General features: G+C 54.4%; 5 protein-coding genes across 5 annotated transcripts; 4 read left to right on the top strand and 1 right to left on the bottom strand.

Annotated features, from left to right (window-relative positions):
- Positions 1–362: 362 nt before the first annotated feature.
- SLC39A9 (Zinc transporter ZIP9) lies at positions 363–1,812 on the top strand (the record flags this gene model as incomplete). Its single annotated transcript, XM_037321980.1, has 4 exons — positions 363–395; positions 494–510; positions 600–1,580; positions 1,632–1,812. 4 exons carry the CDS (start codon positions 363–365, stop codon positions 1,810–1,812), a joined length of 1,212 nt encoding a protein of 403 aa, XP_037180458.1.
- A 5,055-nt stretch (positions 1,813–6,867) lies between these two features.
- On the top strand, positions 6,868–9,099 carry Fbxw7 (F-box/WD repeat-containing protein 7; the record flags this gene model as incomplete). The annotated part of the gene is made up of 5 exons (XM_037321981.1): positions 6,868–7,338; positions 7,392–7,987; positions 8,036–8,398; positions 8,450–8,798; positions 8,854–9,099. 5 exons carry the CDS (start codon positions 6,868–6,870, stop codon positions 9,097–9,099), a joined length of 2,025 nt encoding a protein of 674 aa, XP_037180457.1.
- Positions 9,100–10,240: 1,141 nt separating this feature from the next.
- On the top strand, positions 10,241–11,709 carry CGCA056_v006733 (Pyruvate dehydrogenase E1 component subunit alpha; the record flags this gene model as incomplete). The annotated part of the gene is made up of 4 exons (XM_037321982.1): positions 10,241–10,372; positions 10,492–10,625; positions 10,693–11,147; positions 11,201–11,709. The coding sequence occupies 4 exons, from the start codon at positions 10,241–10,243 to the stop codon at positions 11,707–11,709; spliced, it is 1,230 nt and encodes a 409-aa protein (XP_037180456.1).
- A 570-nt stretch (positions 11,710–12,279) lies between these two features.
- On the top strand, positions 12,280–15,227 carry cdc17 (DNA ligase 1; the record flags this gene model as incomplete). Its single annotated transcript, XM_037321983.1, has 5 exons — positions 12,280–12,305; positions 12,449–12,588; positions 12,643–13,798; positions 13,847–14,615; positions 14,691–15,227. The coding sequence occupies 5 exons, from the start codon at positions 12,280–12,282 to the stop codon at positions 15,225–15,227; spliced, it is 2,628 nt and encodes an 875-aa protein (XP_037180455.1).
- A 705-nt stretch (positions 15,228–15,932) lies between these two features.
- Positions 15,933–17,468, bottom strand: CGCA056_v006735 (Uncharacterized protein; the record flags this gene model as incomplete). The annotated part of the gene is made up of 1 exon (XM_037321984.1): positions 15,933–17,468. The coding sequence occupies one exon, from the start codon at positions 17,466–17,468 to the stop codon at positions 15,933–15,935; it is 1,536 nt and encodes a 511-aa protein (XP_037180454.1).
- Positions 17,469–18,081: the final 613 nt, after the last annotated feature.

The raw sequence follows: 18,081 nt of genomic DNA on the forward strand, positions 1-18,081 counted from the left end.
GGTGACAAGGCAGGAGCAGCAGCCCCCTGGCCGTCTGAAGGGGGCAGCAGTTAGGTAGGGCCAATGGCCAATGAATTGCACTGAATACATTCGGAAAGTCAACCTGTGTGCCCAGCTTAGCTCCGAAACCAACCTCGACGATTATCCCTTTGAACGAGCTGAGAGACGACGAGCAGAAAAAAGGTCTCAAGTTTGCGAATTCCCTCCTCCTCTTTCCATTGAGCAGCAGGCAAGCAGGGTGGCCGTTGATTACGGTACCAGACATGTTGGCGTAACCCGACGTTCTCGATCTCGGCAACCTCTCCCCACGTCTTTTATCTCGCGCCAAAGTAATTGACCGACGCATTTTACGGCACCCAAAAATGGGAGGGCTACTGTTACTGCTCATGCTGAGCGTAAGTTGACACCTAGCTGTCTTAGTCTTACTTAGCTTCGGCTGGACTTCGACCGCCAAACTACGAACTGATGACCAAGCTAACGATTGCGATCACAGACGGTGATGGCCCTGGCGTACGTAGCTCCTCGATGAGGCCGATGTCTCCAACCGAACACACCAGCACACGACCCGAACGATCCGTACTGATATAATACGCCAATAGGTCCTTCTTCGCCGGCTCACTGCCCCTCGCTATCTCCCTAACACAGTCGCAACTTCGATTCATATCAAGCGTTGGTGTTGGTATTCTGGTTGGGACGTCGATGATTGTGATCATACCCGAGGGCATTGAAGCTGTTTCGACCACCGGGGGACACCACCATGATAAGAGAAGCATAGCGACCGCGGTTGGCAGGCAACATAGCTTGGATGTACGCTGGACGACAGGCGACGGCGTCCCGCGACTAGCGACGAAGATCGATTCCACGAGACGGAGAGGGGAGTCTTCCTCGGTCGGGCACGTTGATGTTGCTGGCATGCGGTTGCGCGGTCAAGAGGAGCCGCCTGCGCCCGAACATGGCCACGACGGAACTGCCCCGGTTCATGCTCCGGGCGCTGAGCCAAAACACAGGGAGGAGAAACAAGCCGAGGTGCCGACCTTCTACATCGGCCTGTCCATGATCCTCGGTTTTGTGCTCATGTTCCTCATCGACAGATTGCCCCGCCACGCTACAGACCGTATGGGAAACGAACCGCAGATGCGGCATGTCAGCTTGGATAACCTCGGGGGCGCATCCAGCAGTGTTGATGATGAGTCGGAGGGATTCTTGGGGGCTCTGGCACCCCCGCCGAAACAATCTCGAAGTCTTGCAACCACCATCGGCCTAGTGATCCATGCGGCAGCCGACGGTATAGCAATGGGAGCTTCGACGTCGACCTCGAACACGAAGCTGGGCCTGATCATTTTCGTCGCCATTATGGTTCACAAAGCGCCTGCGGCATTTGGGTTGACTTCAGTCCTCCTTAAGCAGGGTCTGACCAAGCGTGCGGCGCGAGGCCACTTGATCGTCTTCAGCCTTGCTGCTCCATTCGGTGCCTTGAGCACGTGGGCAATTATACAGATCCTAGGCGGCGGCAACCTCGACGGAGAGTCCGGCCAGTGGTGGACTGGTATGCTTCTGCTATTCTCGGCGGGGACCTTCCTGTAAGTCGGACGCCATCCCTGATTCAGACTTCCACGACTGACACATACAAGCTTCGTTGCGATGCACGCCATGCAGGAAGACAGCAGCTCCCCCAAGCACGAGCACGGCGGAATGAACGGATACTCAGAAGGAAGCCAACGGGTGCAACACCGGCCGCAAATGCGAGATACCTTTGCAACCGTCGCCGGCATGCTCTTACCTCTCCTTACTCAGTTTGGGCATCACCACTAGCGTTGCCACGTGGGATAGCATTCGGCCCATCCGTGTGAACGAATCGAGGCTTCGATGTACGACAAGACTCTCTTGACTCATGATGATGATGACTGTATAGACTGAAGTTGTTCGGCGTAGGGGCCTGCCAGATTCAAAAGGATATATCTAAATTTTTTTTTTTTTTTTTTTAAAGATTCTGTACTAGATCGATCGATGCCGTCCGCAACTGTATAAAAGTCGAAAAGTTTCTTGATTGACATTGCCAGAAACACGATTCGCCCGCCAAGGAGCCCGTCGATGCACCGGCAACATGTTGTGAGGGAAACTACTGCAGAGCAGGCGCATGGAGAGCTAGGGAAACCCTTGCCCACCAAGCGCCCGAGTTGAGCTAGGTTTCCGTCCCGAGTGTTTCAAGTTCGTACGACGACCTTGGCACCAGCGAGGCGCTCGTGGCGCTTCGTTACAACGGCGCAAGGAAACATGGATAATCGAGAAGGAGGGGTAATGGGGATTAAAGGCGTTTGGCTCGTGAGCGTGTATGTGCGCGTTGCGCTCATCAGCAGACCAGTCATTACCTTGAGGCTCAAATGACAGAGAGAGCGGCCTGCGGCACTTTGGAAGCTGCGATGGTGCTCTGAGTCTGAGACACAGTCCCATCTAGAACACAATCCAGCATAGAGCGGAATGTGGAAGCTTTTTAATCAACTTCTCACACGGGAATGTCAGCCCAGAAATAAATTGACGATTTTCATGCCTGAAAATGGCACTTGTACAGGGGGCTGGTTGGAGTTTATTGAGAGGGCGTGAGATTGAGAGGTGTGCAGGTGTCGCAATTCTTCAGACACAGATCATCCCATTAGGGACCGACATTAGCATTGTCAACCTCCTCAAATATTGGACAGTCCGAAATGTTCTTTCCTTCGAAAAGGAAAAAAAAGCCTATTTGTTGTCTCTGCAAATGAGAAGGATTCCCCGGGGTTCGGTTTTGGAAGGGTCGGCTTAGACAGGTCTGAGCGGCGCAGGCTCGAGAATGGCACCCCTGTGTTGTATCACTGGGGCAGATCTGAGGCATCCAAGCCGGTAGTGTCGCAAGTTTGCAAAGCCCTTTCAAGGGGAGCTGGGAAGACACACGCGAAGGAGCTGAGCTGAGTGGGATAGACCGTGGACCATTTCCTTTTATGGCATGCTTGCTGGGTTTCTCTCTGGATATGATGAGTTGAAACTATTGCAGTGGCTTGCTTGAGGATAATGGTATGCAACTGCTCATCCCATCCATCTGACTTTCGTATCTTTGAAAGACGATGATGAGTAACCAACGCATACCAAAATACATACGAGCTCGAGGGATTTGGGGGTAAAACACTGGCGGTAGGTGCTGCGGGCTTGTCCGAGGCCGGTAGCTAAACTTAGTGTGCCGGATCCGCGATACGACGGTCATGACTTGTTTCGTTCGTGCCCGTCGATGGTTGACCTCTAGGGCGGTTGGGTTACCACGACGGTCCGAAGACGCCATTGTTGTTGTTTTGTTGACGCCCTTGTGCTGGGTGGTCGAGGCACTTGTGGCGGGCTAGTCGGCAACGATGGTTTTCTAGAGGCAGTGATGGAATTGTCGTCTGATGATGCGCGTATGGTGTGGGAGGTTCGTCTTTCCTCGCCGTTGTGGAAGCGTACCTAACCTTTACGAAGATCTGATCATCGGCTGGTACATGCGCCCAGCCCGGAGTTGCGTGCAAGCCATATGCCGACAAAAGTCTTTTGAAGGTTACAACATCAAGTCGCGAAACTCTCGGCAAGGTGTGAAGACGACAATCTAATGAGGAAGGTCGTAGGAGAAGTTGTACAGTAAGGTTGGGTATAGCAAGCTCTGCTGGGGTTAGAAACAATTGGTTCGTTGACTGACAGGTGAGTTCTGCTGACAGAACCACACGAAGGAGATAGAGTGCGAGACAATGCAGAACGAGCGCTGGATCCAGTGACGCCGGGGGCGCGGCTGTGGCTCTGTCAGGGCCGGGATATGCACCGGGGATTACATTATGGCGCAAGTGTCGTGATGCCGCCGTTTGGCGTCGAGGGAGGCGAGCCGAAGCGGAGAGCGTCCTCTTTACTATTGCGCCATCGTGGTGATGTCTCCATGGGCAAGCCGCACAAAATACTGCTGAAGGTTGCCCTGGGCGGTTCCAATTTCTTGTTCGGCGGCGGCGGCGGTGGAGGCGGCTCGGGGCACTGAGCCAAATTCGCACTCGGCAGCCCCCAAAGAGTTGAAAGAACTGATCGACGTCACGAATACCCACTGCGGTGCAGACGATGGATACCTAGTGCCATGTAAGCGCCGCTAACTGGGACCCTGCAAGGACCCCAGGAAGGTAATGTGCGTGTGTGTTGGTGTGTGTTCGCAGCGAGACAAGAAGAGGTGAGACTTTGCTCAGCTGTTCATGACAGGCGGCCTGGGAAAGAGACAACGAACCCAGGCCTCGGAGCTGGGGAATGTGGGAATGTAGGGGCTCAACTGTAAATAACGAGTTCGCATTCGATAGAGCGGCGATTCGAGACTGTCGATGGGCGAAGAGAGACACGGCTTGGTCGATGCGGACAAGGGAGATCAATGGATGGATGGATGACTCGGCATTGTTCGTCATTCCATCCGCATTCGCATTCGACAATAGACACAATAGTCAGATGACTATCACTCGCTGATGTCGTTCTCCAAGATGTGATGGGGAAAGATGGAAACGTCCGTCCGATCATGTCTCCCTTGAAAAGTCCGTACCTAGTGTAGAAAAAGGCAGCACGTGAGGTAGTCAGGACTTGTAAGTGAAGTTGACCACCAAACGGAAAGTGCAGCCATTTCCCACCCAACCCAGCTGCAGGAAAGGCAGGTGATTGGCGAAGCGAGTCGGGACCGGCCGTTTGCAGGCCGCGCTTGGCTGCCGCCGCCATTGCTCCCATCCTGCGGTGTCCGCACCCCGGAATACCTGAGCAGTCCCGATCGATGTTCTTTCTCATGTTCTTTGGAGAGGTTCTCATCTTCTAGACGGACACGCAGAATGGTTCCGATAGCACCTGGCTTGTAGACTTGCATCCGTTCAGCTCAGAGCGAGATTGCCAGGTCAGCTGAAGTGTCAGATGTCAGTCCCGTGGTGGAGGGTAACAGGCACGAAACAGCGCTAGAGAAGCCCCAGAATAAAAATCTGTTTGTTTGGGATTCACGAGCGAGCGCCTGGGCCTAGGAGGCGTTGCCAGTGTCTGCCATGTCCTTGGTATGGCTGCATGTTATAAACCGCCACGAGGTAAGAGAACACCCGACTGCCTGCCTGTACGGACACAGGCTTCGACGTTGTTCCCGTTCGCATGATATGTGCCTGCAACTCTTCAGTCTCTCTGGATCCCAAGCATTTGCAAGTAAGCATTTCTCGCCTCCCGGTCCCTCCACTTCCGCCCCTCCTCGTCGTCTTTGCCTCCCCCGGGCCTCAATATGCTAGTGATGAAAGACGGGAAGTAGCACAAAGAGAAACAGGCCCCGCCGAATGCACTGTGACCCGTGTGGCACCTTCTGCCTTTCTATCGACAGTGCCGTACCTCTACCAATACCTCTGGTCTCTGCCACTCCTGATCTGTCTGAAGGTACCTAGCAGACCTCCATTACCCGGGCCCTTTCCAGGCACGCCCACATAGCCGCAAGCCCAGGCCTTCTTCGGCGCTCTTCGTCTTAGTTCCCCCTTCCATCGCCCGTCATTCATTCATCCGCCCATCCATCCACCCACCCATCCACTCACACCCGTTTCCCCCTTCTGCCTGAGGTGTGGTAGCTGGTGCAGTGTGGTCTCTGATCTCGCCTTCTCCCGCCTAAAACCCGCCTTTGTTACCTGCCCGGCCCCAGGGCATCATCATTCCATTGGCACATTGGGTACCTCGTGCTTCAGCGACCAAGCAAGCCTTGACTCTGTGCCCTGGACATCCATCTCACTTGTTGCAAAAAAAGCGTCCCTCCACCCCAGTCCCGCGCTGGTCTTGGATCTTGCGTTTGGTGGTATCCGTATTACTGGCTGGTCCTGAGTCCCCTTCCCCTTACCTGCTCCGTTCGTACCTTAGCACCACACCCAGGCCTTTCCTTACCTCATCTGCCCAACTTGCTACGCAGTGCTCGTCCAGTATCTGATCTCCTTTCCATCCTCCTCCTCCTCCTCCTCCTCCGCTTCTTCCTCCCTCCCACTCCCCAAATCCCCAAATCCAACCAACACCTCTCGGTTGGTTTGACTCTCCAATCCCATCTCCTTCTCCTCCTCTCCCACCTCTCCTTGCCGCCCTTCGACAATCCATCCAGAGACAGCCACCTTCACAGGGAGGTGTGAAGGCATTTGGGCGTCAACCAGCGATACCACCGCAATCACAGAAAAATCCACTTTCCACTGAGACGCCCTGTTCATTCCATTACACCAGCGCCAGGCCCAGCGACCCACGCTTTCCGCTTGTCAACTCCGATTGTTAAGCTTCCGTCTCCCGCGCCCCATACCGCACTTCAGTCCCTCAGTGTCACTCCCAGTCTAGACAAACCGACGCTCGTCTCGTCCATTTCCCGGAACAAGCCCGACCTTCTTGTTTCCAGCCGATACCGTCATTCTCGCTTTATTCCGCCGCTGCATTACACCCTCACATACTCCATTATACGCGCATTCTAACCATCACTGCATCTTCGCAAATCCGACATCGCCAACCCAGACCACGTCGATCCGTGACGCTCCTGCCGCGAGGTGCGACTACCCGTACCTTGCGCCTCCTCTTGCCTCCTGTATCGCCGCACGTCTTAAAAACGCATACCGCATTGCCCACTCGCCAAACTCTGACGCACTCCCTCGCCTGGACGCTTTGACGACAATCCAAGCCGCTTGGAAATCTTCTGTTAACACTGTTTAATGAGCACTCCGCATCGATTCCACACTCCGACGCTGCCTCGACCCCCTAAACACCGTACGACGCCCTCTCGGTTATCTGGGCTGTGCTACTTGGAGCTCTGATTTCGCACAATACCTGGGTCTCGATACTTTGGGGGACAACTGGCTCATCTTGCACACCGACATGGCCGGATACAACAACCGTCCGTTGAGTTTTTCCGAACGGAGGGGGAGCATGCTTAGCGACGACATGACGCTCAACACCGGAGGAATGTCTAGCAGTTCGACGAGATTGGAGAAGATGCCCGCGCGGCCTGGCCACATGCGAGGCCCTCCGACGCCTAGCATGACGACGCCTGCTGCCGACTTTGACCAACAATTGACTGCTTCGCCGCCACCACCTCCGACTCCGGCAGCTTCTCCAGGCCCGTCCCACCACGAGCTTGACTGGAGTCACGCTGCAGATGATGAGGATTTCTTCCTGGCTAAAGTTCGCCACCACTTCAAGAACTCTGGTGGTCCGCACCGAACCAGACTTCTCGCAGATCTTCTAAATCTTTGCACAAGCCAACAGCTGAGCTTCGTCCACCAATTCGTCAGCCCATTGCTCAAGAAGGATCCTTTCACAAGTCTCCCAGATGAGCTGTGTCTACGCGTAAGGCAACCTGAAAATTCCAAGGGCCTCTGTGCTAATTTCGTGCCTAATAGATCCTCTCATTCATTGATGATCCGAAAGTCTTGGCTCGTGCGTCGCAAGTATCAAGGAGATGGCGCGACTTGCTCAGCGACGACATGACGTGGAAGAACCTATGTGTGAAGCATGACTACGGCAGACGTCTTTCGGAGGTTTCTGTTCCTATGGGCAGCGCATCGCGACCTGGCGCTCAGCCTCTTTGGGGTGACAACGAGTATGCCAGCAGCAGCTTCCCGGGTGCGCTGCCTATGACGGCTCATGCCTCTGGCTCACGCAGTCTCGATGGCTCAAATACACGGCCCAAAATGAGATCATACAAGTCGCACTTCAAGCAACGATACCTTGTTGAGGCAGCCTGGAGATCTGGCGGCACCAGCACAACCAGGAACATTACTCAAGAAGGGGGTGTTGTGACAAGCCTACACTTGACGCCCAAGTACATCATCGTGGCCCTTGACAACGCCAAGATTCACGTTTTTGACACAAAGGGCAATGCTCAGCGTACTCTGCAAGGTCATGTCATGGGCGTATGGGCGATGGTGCCCTGGGAGGACATTCTGGTTAGCGGTGGATGTGACCGCGATGTGCGCGTATGGAACTTGGCAACTGGGTAAGCAATTACAAGTTGCGACATCGATCATCTCGCTAACATACGCAGCGCCTGCCTCCATACTCTTCGGGGTCACACATCAACTGTGCGCTGTTTGAAAATGTCTGACGCTAACACGGCGATATCGGGCTCGCGCGATACGACGCTTCGAGTGTGGGATATTCGAACCGGGTTGTGCAGAAATGTCCTCGTTGGCCACGGCGCCAGCGTCCGATGCTTAGAGATCAAGGGAGACATCGTTGTGTCAGGCAGCTACGACACCATGGCCAAGGTCTGGAGCATATCGGAGGGCAGATGCATTCAAACACTTCAGGGTCACTTCAGTCAGATCTATGCCATCGCCTTCGACGGCAAGAGGGTGGTCACCGGCAGCTTGGACACCAACGTTCGGATTTGGGACCCTAGAACTGCGTAAGTACACAGAATCTGTGGCATGGTGACTGATTTACTGACCAGATGCAGTGAATGCTTGGCCATTCTGCAGGGCCACACATCTCTCGTCGGACAGCTGCAAATGCGCGGAGACACTTTGGTAACTGGTGGCTCTGACGGATCTGTACGTGTGTGGTCTTTGGAGAAAATGTGCCCCATTCATCGACTCGCTGCGCACGATAACAGCGTGACCAGCTTGCAGTTCGATGATACGCGCGTTGTCAGTGGCGGCAGTGACGGCAGAGTAAAGATTTGGGACCTCAAGACTGGTCACCTGGTCAGAGAGCTCATCGCCCAAGGGGAGGCTGTTTGGCGAGTGGCTTTCGAAGACGAAAAGTGTGTTGCACTGGCTTTGAGACAGAATCGAACCGTGATGGAGGTAAGATATCCCACAACCCCAACTCACGGCTTTCATGGCACTGACATGCTGCTAGGTGTGGTCTTTCTCTCCACCCGAGGACGTGTTGTATGACCGTCCGCTCTCCCTTCAGCAGCGCGTTTTGCAAGAAACTCCGAATCGACCAATGAGCGCTATGCAACTCGATTTTAGACAACAGCAGCCGACTGTCGCCGGCCCAAGCCGGGAAGCCGCCGGAAGCCAGGATGTAGATATGAGGGATGCCGGCCCTTCTACCGCCCCTCTTCAAGGCGGTAACAAGACGTTTTTCCATGACGACTAGAGGAACCTTCTGCGGACGGAGCATGACCGAGGGTTCCTACAAGCAGCGATGATTATCGCACCACAAAGATTACAGTTGGTACATACGCATTGGCGGCGTCTACTACCAGGGCATCTTCGACTTGCCGGTGGACCATGATGCCACAGCATCAATACCGCTTTTTCAGCAGGTTTTTTTATTATTATTGATGACGCGCTTCTCAGCATAGACTATGACAGCCGTCCAGATTAAGAAGGATGGCCTCGTTCGGCGTTGGTCAGGAAGCATTCATGCATTTGGAAGGGAGACGAGCATGCCATTGACAGCATTTTGGGGGTGGGTTCCTTCGCTTTGGGGTCTTCAGGGACGGACGATGTGCGGGAGTCACGATTGGGAGGCGCTGAAGTTGCTCAGCATTGCCTCAGCGGCCACGCCGGCTGCTTTTTTAATATACCCCATGGTAGAGTATATAGTAGAGCTATATACTGCCTCAGACTGAAACTTCTCAATGAGGTTGCCATGTGGTTAATGTCAGTCGAAAGAGTTCGCTTATTGAAAGATCCGGTAGGCTGTTCAGGAGTCGCAATCGGAACTCGTGACGGGCGATGCTGCGCATTGAATGTGTGTAAGCCTCAACACAACCTAAGTGCCCAGAACAGCAGAGTGCAGGCGGAGTATTGTCGTCGGCTCGGCGAGCAACGGATTAACAAGCGCGCTGGTGGGATGTCCGTCGGGAGCGCCAACTGGACGAATTGAGTTCTCGCCTCAGCAAGTTAGACGGGGGGCTTCTGCGGCGATTGGGAAAGATTGCCCTCAATTCCCTTGCTATCTCCGATAGTCGCTCAACTCTATGAGCGCCGAACGAAAAAAAGACCGACCGTTGCAAGCCGGGCCCACCAGAAATTGAGGACAATGCCACCGCTCGGAACGAAGTGGCAGGGTGTCTTTGGAGCAGGCGCACTTGCAAAACTCCCGTTGAAGGTCACGTGTTTAGGAGCTAAGCCCATCTGGGACTAGTAGTTTTCAACAAGCAGCAGCTCCCTTCCCAACCAACGCCGCGATTTTTCGGAGCTCCAGCGGCCAAATAATTTGTTGTCACCCTCCTTCCCCCGAACCCTTCACATCCTCATCGACCGGAGGCTCCATCATCTCAACCCCCACGATGTTCTCCCGCGCGATCAGGTTAAACCGAGCGGTGCCTCTGCGCACTCGCGCTCCCGCCTCTTTCGTTCCCGCGTCCCGGTCCGTCACCACCAATGCCGCTTCTGCGACCCTGGAGAAGAGCCTCCCCAAGGTCAGTTTGCGCTCTTTTCCCGCCGCCATATCCGGTCACGAACTCTCGGAATACCACCGCCTGCACCGATCACGACTCACTCAGTGGTTCAAAATGGCTGATAATTTTGCCTGTTTTAGTCCGACGATGAGCCTTTCAAGGTTACCCTGAGCGACGAGAGCTTCGAGACCTATGAGCTCGACCCCCCGCCATACACCCTCGAGGTTACCAAGAACGAGTTGAAGCAGATGTACAAGGACATGGTTGTTGTCAGGTATGGTGGTGTCTATCCAAGTGCGAAATCTGCACCCATCCGACCCCTCAACTAACCCCACGTTCAGACAAATGGAGATGGCTGCCGACCGATTGTACAAGGAGAAGAAGATTCGTGGTTTCTGCCACTTGTCTACCGGTCAGGAGGCTGTCGCTGTTGGTATTGAGCACGCTCTGACCCGCGAGGACGATGTTATCACTTCTTACCGTTGCCACGGTTTCGCTTACATGCGCGGCGGCACTATCCGCTCCATTATCGGCGAGCTTCTGGGTCGCCGTGAGGGTATCGCCTACGGCAAGGGAGGTTCCATGCACATGTTTGCCAAGGGCTTCTACGGTGGCAACGGTATCGTCGGTGCCCAGGTTCCCGTCGGTGCTGGTCTTGCCTTCGCCCACAAGTACACCGGCCGCAAGAACGCCTCCGTTATTCTGTACGGTGACGGTGCTAGCAACCAGGGTCAGGTCTTTGAGGCCTTCAACATGGCCAAGCTTTGGGGTCTGCCCGCCCTCTTCGGATGCGAGAGTAAGTTTTCCGCCAACACTAGGGTGAACCAGCCCGACTGACGTGTATATCAGACAACAAGTACGGCATGGGTACCGCTGCTGCTCGCTCTTCCGCCCTTACCGACTACTACAAGCGTGGTCAGTACATCCCTGGTCTGAAGATCAACGGCATGGACGTCCTCGCTGTCAAGGCCGCCGTTAAGTACGGAAAGGACTGGGCTGTCGCCGAGAACGGACCTCTCGTCATGGAGTACGTTACCTACCGCTACGGTGGTCACTCCATGTCCGACCCCGGAACCACCTACCGCACCCGTGAGGAGATCCAGCGCATGCGCTCCACCAACGACCCTATTGCCGGACTGAAGCAGAAGATCATGGACTGGGAGGTTGTCACTGAGGATGAGCTCAAGGCCATTGACAAGGAGGCCCGCAGCTTCGTCAACGAGGAGGTTGCCGCCGCCGAGGCTATGGCCGTCCCTCAGACCACTCCCCAGATCCTGTACGAGGACATCTACGTCAAGGGCACCGAGCCCAAGTACATCCGCGGACGCACCGCAGAGGAGTCTTTCTACTTCAACTAAATTTCCCGCATGAAAGAATAATTGTCTCCTAACCAACCTGTCATGTTGTACAATACCTGCTAGCTAGAAAGGGTGAAGTGGTCACAATCTGAACACGGCCGGGGACTGAAGATATCCACCTGGTTCGACATCTCTAGTGTTCGGTTATGCATTATGAAGCGTAAACAATATGTATTCAACGTCTAGTGAATTGTAGCGCCGTAATATTTGCCAGCGATCTCGTATATCATGCTTTCGGCCTCAGTGAAAGTTGAGACCGAAACTTCAATTGGTGCATAAGCCAACTGCCCAATCCGGCAATCGGCCTAGTCTTCAAAGTGGGTCCATGCACTGAACGAGTCCTTTTCGCGTCACTGGCAGGTCCCTACGCCGGCGCACCTTCTGTGCTAATTAACGCGTTTCTGCCTGGAGCGGCGCGTCGAGCTTCCCCATCGCCGCACGCCAAACTTCATGTCTGCCTTCGCCTGCGCCCGCCTTTTAAGAAGTCCAATTCCTCGCAGGACCACGACCAGAGCGCTCTTCAGTTGCCACACCAGATCCTTTACTGTTTACCGTCGATCGACTCGTACAATGGCGCCGAAGCAGGCCACACTGGGGTACGTCAAGCCCTCGCAGACGACATTGGGGTGTGTACAAGGGCGAAGTCCTCGGAATCACTATGGAAACCACAGGCTGCTTCTCTGATGCGTCTTGGGGTCCTTGCATGGCTCAAACGACACCGTACTGACTTTTCCAACAGCAAGTTCTTCGGGGCGAAGGGCTCTAAGCCTGAGCCACAGCAGAGCAAGCTGAGCTTTGCCACCAAAGCAGCTCCAAAGAAGGAGGCCAAGGAGGAGGCCACCACCGTTGATGATGCGAGGGACAAGAAGGGTGCATCTAGTATGCCCGCCTCAGCCTGCTCCATTGTACGGAATGCTCACAGATCACCTACAGAGGCGAGGAAACGTACCCGAAGCCCGAGTCCCATTGCCAAGCCGTCGAGCCCTGAAGTTAAGAACGAAGACGTTGAAGAGGAAGACGATGCGCCTGTCTCTAAGAGGCCACGAAGGGGCCGTCAGCGTGTTGTAGACGAGGAGGACGAAGATGACGTGATGGACGAGGCTCCAGCCAAGTCACCTAAATCTACAAAAGCACAGAAGAGCGGCCCAAAGAAGGTAGAGAAGAAAGCGGCGGACGCCAAGTCCACAAAGTCAACGGCTACGGCGCCTGCGAAAAAGTCCAAGTCTCCTTCTCCAGCGGTCGCTACCAAGGATGAAGATGAGGAGTCAACAGCTTCCGCCTCTGAGGCCGAAGAGATTGAGGACGAAGAGGAGGAAGTCAAGTCCAAGACGGCTAAGAAAACCCTGGAGAAGGTCCAGATGAAGCTCAAGACAGCGACCAAGGACCCTTATCCCGACTGGAAGCCAGGAGAACCGGTTCCCTACGCGGCGCTCTGCAAGACCTTCTCTCTCATTGAGACGACAACCAAGCGGCTTGAAATTATGGCTCATTGCTCGCTCTTTCTCCGCCAAGTCATGCGTCTGACGCCCGATGATCTCCTACCCACTGTTCTTCTCATGATCAACAAGCTGGCCCCTGACTATGCTGGTATAGAGCTTGGCATCGGCGAGTCGCTCATCATGAAGGCCATTGGTGAGACTACAGGACGCAGTCTTGCTATCATCAAGCAAGATCAAAAGGAGATTGGAGATCTTGGCCTCGTCGCGGTCAAGAGTAGATCAACTCAGCCAACCATGTTCAAACCTAAGGCTCTGACGATCAGGGGAGTTCACAAGGGCTTGATGGGCATCGCCACAGTTTCTGGCAACGGAGCTCAAGGCCGCAAGGTGGATTCGATCAAGAAGCTGCTGTCGGCAGCTGACGCCCATAACATCGGAAAGGTGGACATTACTAAAGACAAGGGAGGCCCCAGCGAAGCCAAGTATCTCGTTCGCTTCCTCGAGGGCAAGCTCCGTCTGGGTCTGGCAGAGAAGACAGTCTTGGTCTCACTGGCCCAAGCCGTAACGTACCACGAAGCAGACGCCAAAGGCCAGTCCCCAAAGACAACAGACGTCGAGCAAGCGGAGGCTATCCTCAAGCAAGTCTACAGGTATATTTGATCTGGTTCTTTTGCCAAAACGGTACTGACTGTGCGCAGCGAGCTTCCCAGCTACGATGTCATCATCCCAGCAATGGTGGAGCATGGCATCATGAATCTCCGCGAGCATTGCAAGCTTAAGCCTGGCGTGCCCCTGAAGCCCATGTTGGCGAAACCAACAAAGGCAATTACCGAGGTACTTGATCGCTTTGAGAACCAAACGTTTACTTGCGAATACAAGTACGACGGTGAAAGAGCGCAGATACACTATGTGGCGAAGAATGCGGATGAGGAGCTTAGTCAGTCCTTGCCGGGAGCTACGCAAGCTGCGGCAGACGGTGTCGCTTCAATCTTCTCGAGGAACTCCGAGGATCTTTCCAAAAAGTACCCGGATATCCTGGCAAAGCTACACACCTGGGTCAAGCCCGACACCAAAAGCTTCGTCCTGGACTGCGAGACTGTTGCTTGGGATGTTGACGAGAAGAAGGTTCTTCCTTTCCAACAACTAATGACCCGCAAGAAAAAAGATGTCAAGATCGAGGACGTCAAGGTCAAGGTTTGTGTGTTTGCTTTCGACTTGCTCTATCTCAATGGCGAAGCTATCGTTGAGAAGCCCCTTCGCGAGCGCCGTGAGCTTCTCGAGAACGCCTTTGCGCCGGTCGAGGGTGAGTTTGCTTTAGCAACACACATGAACGGACAAGAGCTCGAGCAAATCCAAGAGTTCCTTGACGAGAGTGTCAAGGCGTCCTGTGAAGGTCTCATGGTCAAGATGTTGGACGGTTCGGAGAGTGGGTACGAGCCCAGCAAGAGAAGTCGCAATTGGCTCAAGGTGAGTGCCGCTATGATCCCTCGTTTTCTCGCTGCCATTTACGCCGATATTCTGACCGCTCTTCTTCTTTTCTAGATCAAGAAGGATTACCTCAGCGGCATCGGCGACTCGCTCGATCTCGTTGTGTTGGGCGCGTATCACGGAAAGGGCAAGCGCACGTCGGTCTACGGCGCGTTCCTCCTCGCGTGCTACAACCCATCGTCCGATTCGTATGAAACCGTGTGCAACATCGGCACGGGATTCTCCGAAGCGGTCCTCGAGGAGCTGCACAAGCAGCTCTCAGACATTGTCATTGACCGGCCGAAGCCATTCTACGCGCACTCCTCGGGCGGACAGCACCAGCCCGACGTCTGGTTCGAGCCTCGTTACGTCTGGGAGGTCAAGACGGCCGACTTGACGCTCAGCCCGCGCTATAAGGCCGGGTGCAAGGAAGGCGTGGACCCGGCCGGCGAGAAGGGCATCTCACTGCGTTTCCCGCGATTCATCAAGCTGCGCGACGACAAGAAGCCCGACGAGGCTACCTCCAGTCGCCAGGTGGCCGAGATGTACCGCAAGCAGGAGAACGTCACCAAGAGCAAAGGGCCTGCTGTGGATGACGATTTCGAGTATTAATAATGAGTATGAGGCTTATGCGCTCTGGACAAGTTGAGAAATAGGAATTGGATGTTTCCTTTTGGGGCGTTTTAGCACTGGCCTTTTTTTCCCGAAAGTTTTCCGAAAGATGGGAAAAGTTGAGGGAATGCGTATTTGTAAGAGAGAAAAAGAAGGAAGGGAGGGTACTGACTATACACCACGACCACCACATGGGTCTAAATTTGCTTCACTCCAGAAACGCCATGCACTCCTGCCACTGCTAGCTGCGGCTCTCTGTGCTCATGCCGACATCACCTTATCTGCGTGCGTGCGTCCAATATCTCCGTTCCTTCGGTGCATGTCTCACGGTGGGAAATCCCGTCTCGATTTACTTTGACCTCGCATGCGCATGCATCCAGGCAGCACCGGGTCGGACGTCTGGCAGTCGCTGCTGCGGGCTCGCTCGTCATCGTGCTTGACACGGCAGCTCGTTTACTCTCTCTCTCTCTCTCTCTCTCTCTCTCTCTCTCTCTCTCTCGTGTGATGGAAGGGCATGGTAGGTGATGTACAGATTGAGGGATTGAGTACGTTCAGCGTAGAGACATTACTCGTATGCATATTTTGGTCGTTAGTTATCCTATGGTACAGCTGCGAAGGTGCAAAGGTGGTTGGTCACTCATTTTCTATCCGTGACTCAGTTCCATCAGATGCGAAGCATCGTCCAAAGGGGCTAGCGATGGCTTGCTAAGCTTCGGCGAGACGACTCCTGCCCGCCTTGGCCTTCTGAACCGCATGGCCCATCCCGATACCTTTCCTTCGGCCCCGAATTACAGCCTCTAGTGCCTTGCCCACGGCTGGCAGGTCGCCGAGCATGGTCAAGTGGCCGCGCCTGGTGCGTACCAGACCATTGTTCACCAGCTCGTATCCCTCTGGCAGCTGAGCCTCACGACTTAGAACGACACCGTCTCCGGCACCAAAGATGAGATTGTCGTAAGCGTCGGCGTGAGCAATAGCCTCGCGACTACTAACGTTCACCGCAGAGACGGTCGGAATCTCCTTGCTGTAGATAACGCCGAGAGGTGGGTAGACGTTAGCTTCCGTATGCGCCGGCTTGTACTGCGTCTCGGCGCGGAACCTTTTCACCTCTGCAAGCGTGCGCTCGAGGTAAGCAAGATTTCTGGCACGGTTGGGCGGCTTTGGTGTTCCTGGAACACCCTTGGTGAAGGGCGACGGTGTATTCTGATGAGAATCTTGGTGATTAACGTTTCCGTCAATCTGGGGGTTGAGAATGCCCTCTCGTGCAAGCTCGACTCGACGCGCAGCATCAGCCAAGGATGATGATGGTGGGACGTGGCTGTTCTTTTTCTCGCTCGAGGCGCGACTGCGAAGCGGAAGAAGGGAGCTGAAATTGTATGGGCTCTCCTTCGGGTTGAGCGGTGGTAATGTTGCCTCTATACATGGCGAGAGGCGGTACTTGATCCAAGTGTTGATATCGTGAAAGTCGACACGATATTCCTCTTTAGTTTCTTTGTTGGCGAAACAGGCGCCGTCCTCGGGAAGGAAGACAAACGAAGTCCTTATTGAAAAGTTGACCTGTGCAGTCAGAATCTTCTCGTTCAGCAAAACCGAATCGCCATCCCTAAGAGGCCCTAGGACATTGATGCATCTTTGCGGTGTACCGACGTAGACGACCCCCGAAAAAAGCTCTGGCCTCTGGTTGACAGCATGGCGTGTGATGAGGCCGCCGAGACTATGTGCCAAAACAAGCGCGCCCCTTGGTTCTTGTGAGTCCGGCTGGTTGGACGGAAGCTTTTCCAGGAACTCGATCATCTTTCGTGATAGTAGATGAGGACTGAGTCTCCAATCGTAACCGTAGTCCCACAGTCGCAGCTTTCCTTTACGGACGTTCTCGCAGGCCGCAACTTTCCTGAATAGTTTCCGCGAGATATCTATCGGGCCAATATTCTGAAGCATTCCCGAGGGAATGATACGCTCCTCCATATTCTCCTCATCTTCGTGGTCGAGGCCAACCTCAAGGTCAACTTTTCTCATGTTCAGCCCAATTTTGACGGGAGCCCAGAGCTGCTGGTGCGGTGGCTCAGCTGACCGCAAGATTGAGCCACGGTAGCCGCCTAGAATCACGATATCGCCTGTGAGCTTCTCTAGTACTTTGTCCAAAATTGCAGGATCGTCCGGTTGAAGCTTCGGGATCGATGTTGTACTATTCACCGCGTCTTCGTTCAGCCTGAGTGATGACGGGAGTTTGGGCAGACCAAGCATTTTGAAGGTCGGTCTTTCGGGTAAACTGTCTTTGATCGCCTTCATCCTTACGTTGGCCATCTCTCGTACGTGTTCGAATCTTCCGTCGTCGTCACCGATGGAGGATGTGCGAGATAGAGAGTGATACAAGAGCGAATCATCGGAGGTGACCCTTCGAAGGGCACGAGGTCGAGCTGTAGGCGGTCGAGACGATGAGACAGAAGCCCGGCTGACATTGGCAGCATCCCTCGAGGCTTCAGCCTGGCGAGGGCGACCGGCCAGATGAGATTCAGGACTAGTGTTACTATGAGGTCTACTCGATTGAGGAAAAGTTGATTTGCGTGGAGTTGATGTGGCTTTTGGCTCCGCTTTCTCGGCAGCGGCCGTGAAGAACGAAAAGGAATTAAAGATCGACGACGGCGCTGGAAATGAGGGCAGTGCTTTTGAGAAACGTTTCAACGCGTCGGCTCCGGTAGACGATGAGCGTTTGTGTCTTGTTTGGCCGAAGGATATCGACTCCAGGGCACTCTTATGACCCGCGCCGTCTCCACCCCCAAAAAAGGCATTTCGAGGACTCGATTGCCATGGTGAGGGCAGATCCCTCTCTCTCGGAGCAGGCCTAGGTTTTTTAAGT

The sequence above is a fragment of the Colletotrichum aenigma genome (assembly GCF_013390185.1).
Source record: "Colletotrichum aenigma strain Cg56 chromosome Unknown KSG_Cg56_contig04, whole genome shotgun sequence".
Lineage (NCBI taxonomy): Eukaryota > Fungi > Ascomycota > Sordariomycetes > Glomerellales > Glomerellaceae > Colletotrichum > Colletotrichum aenigma.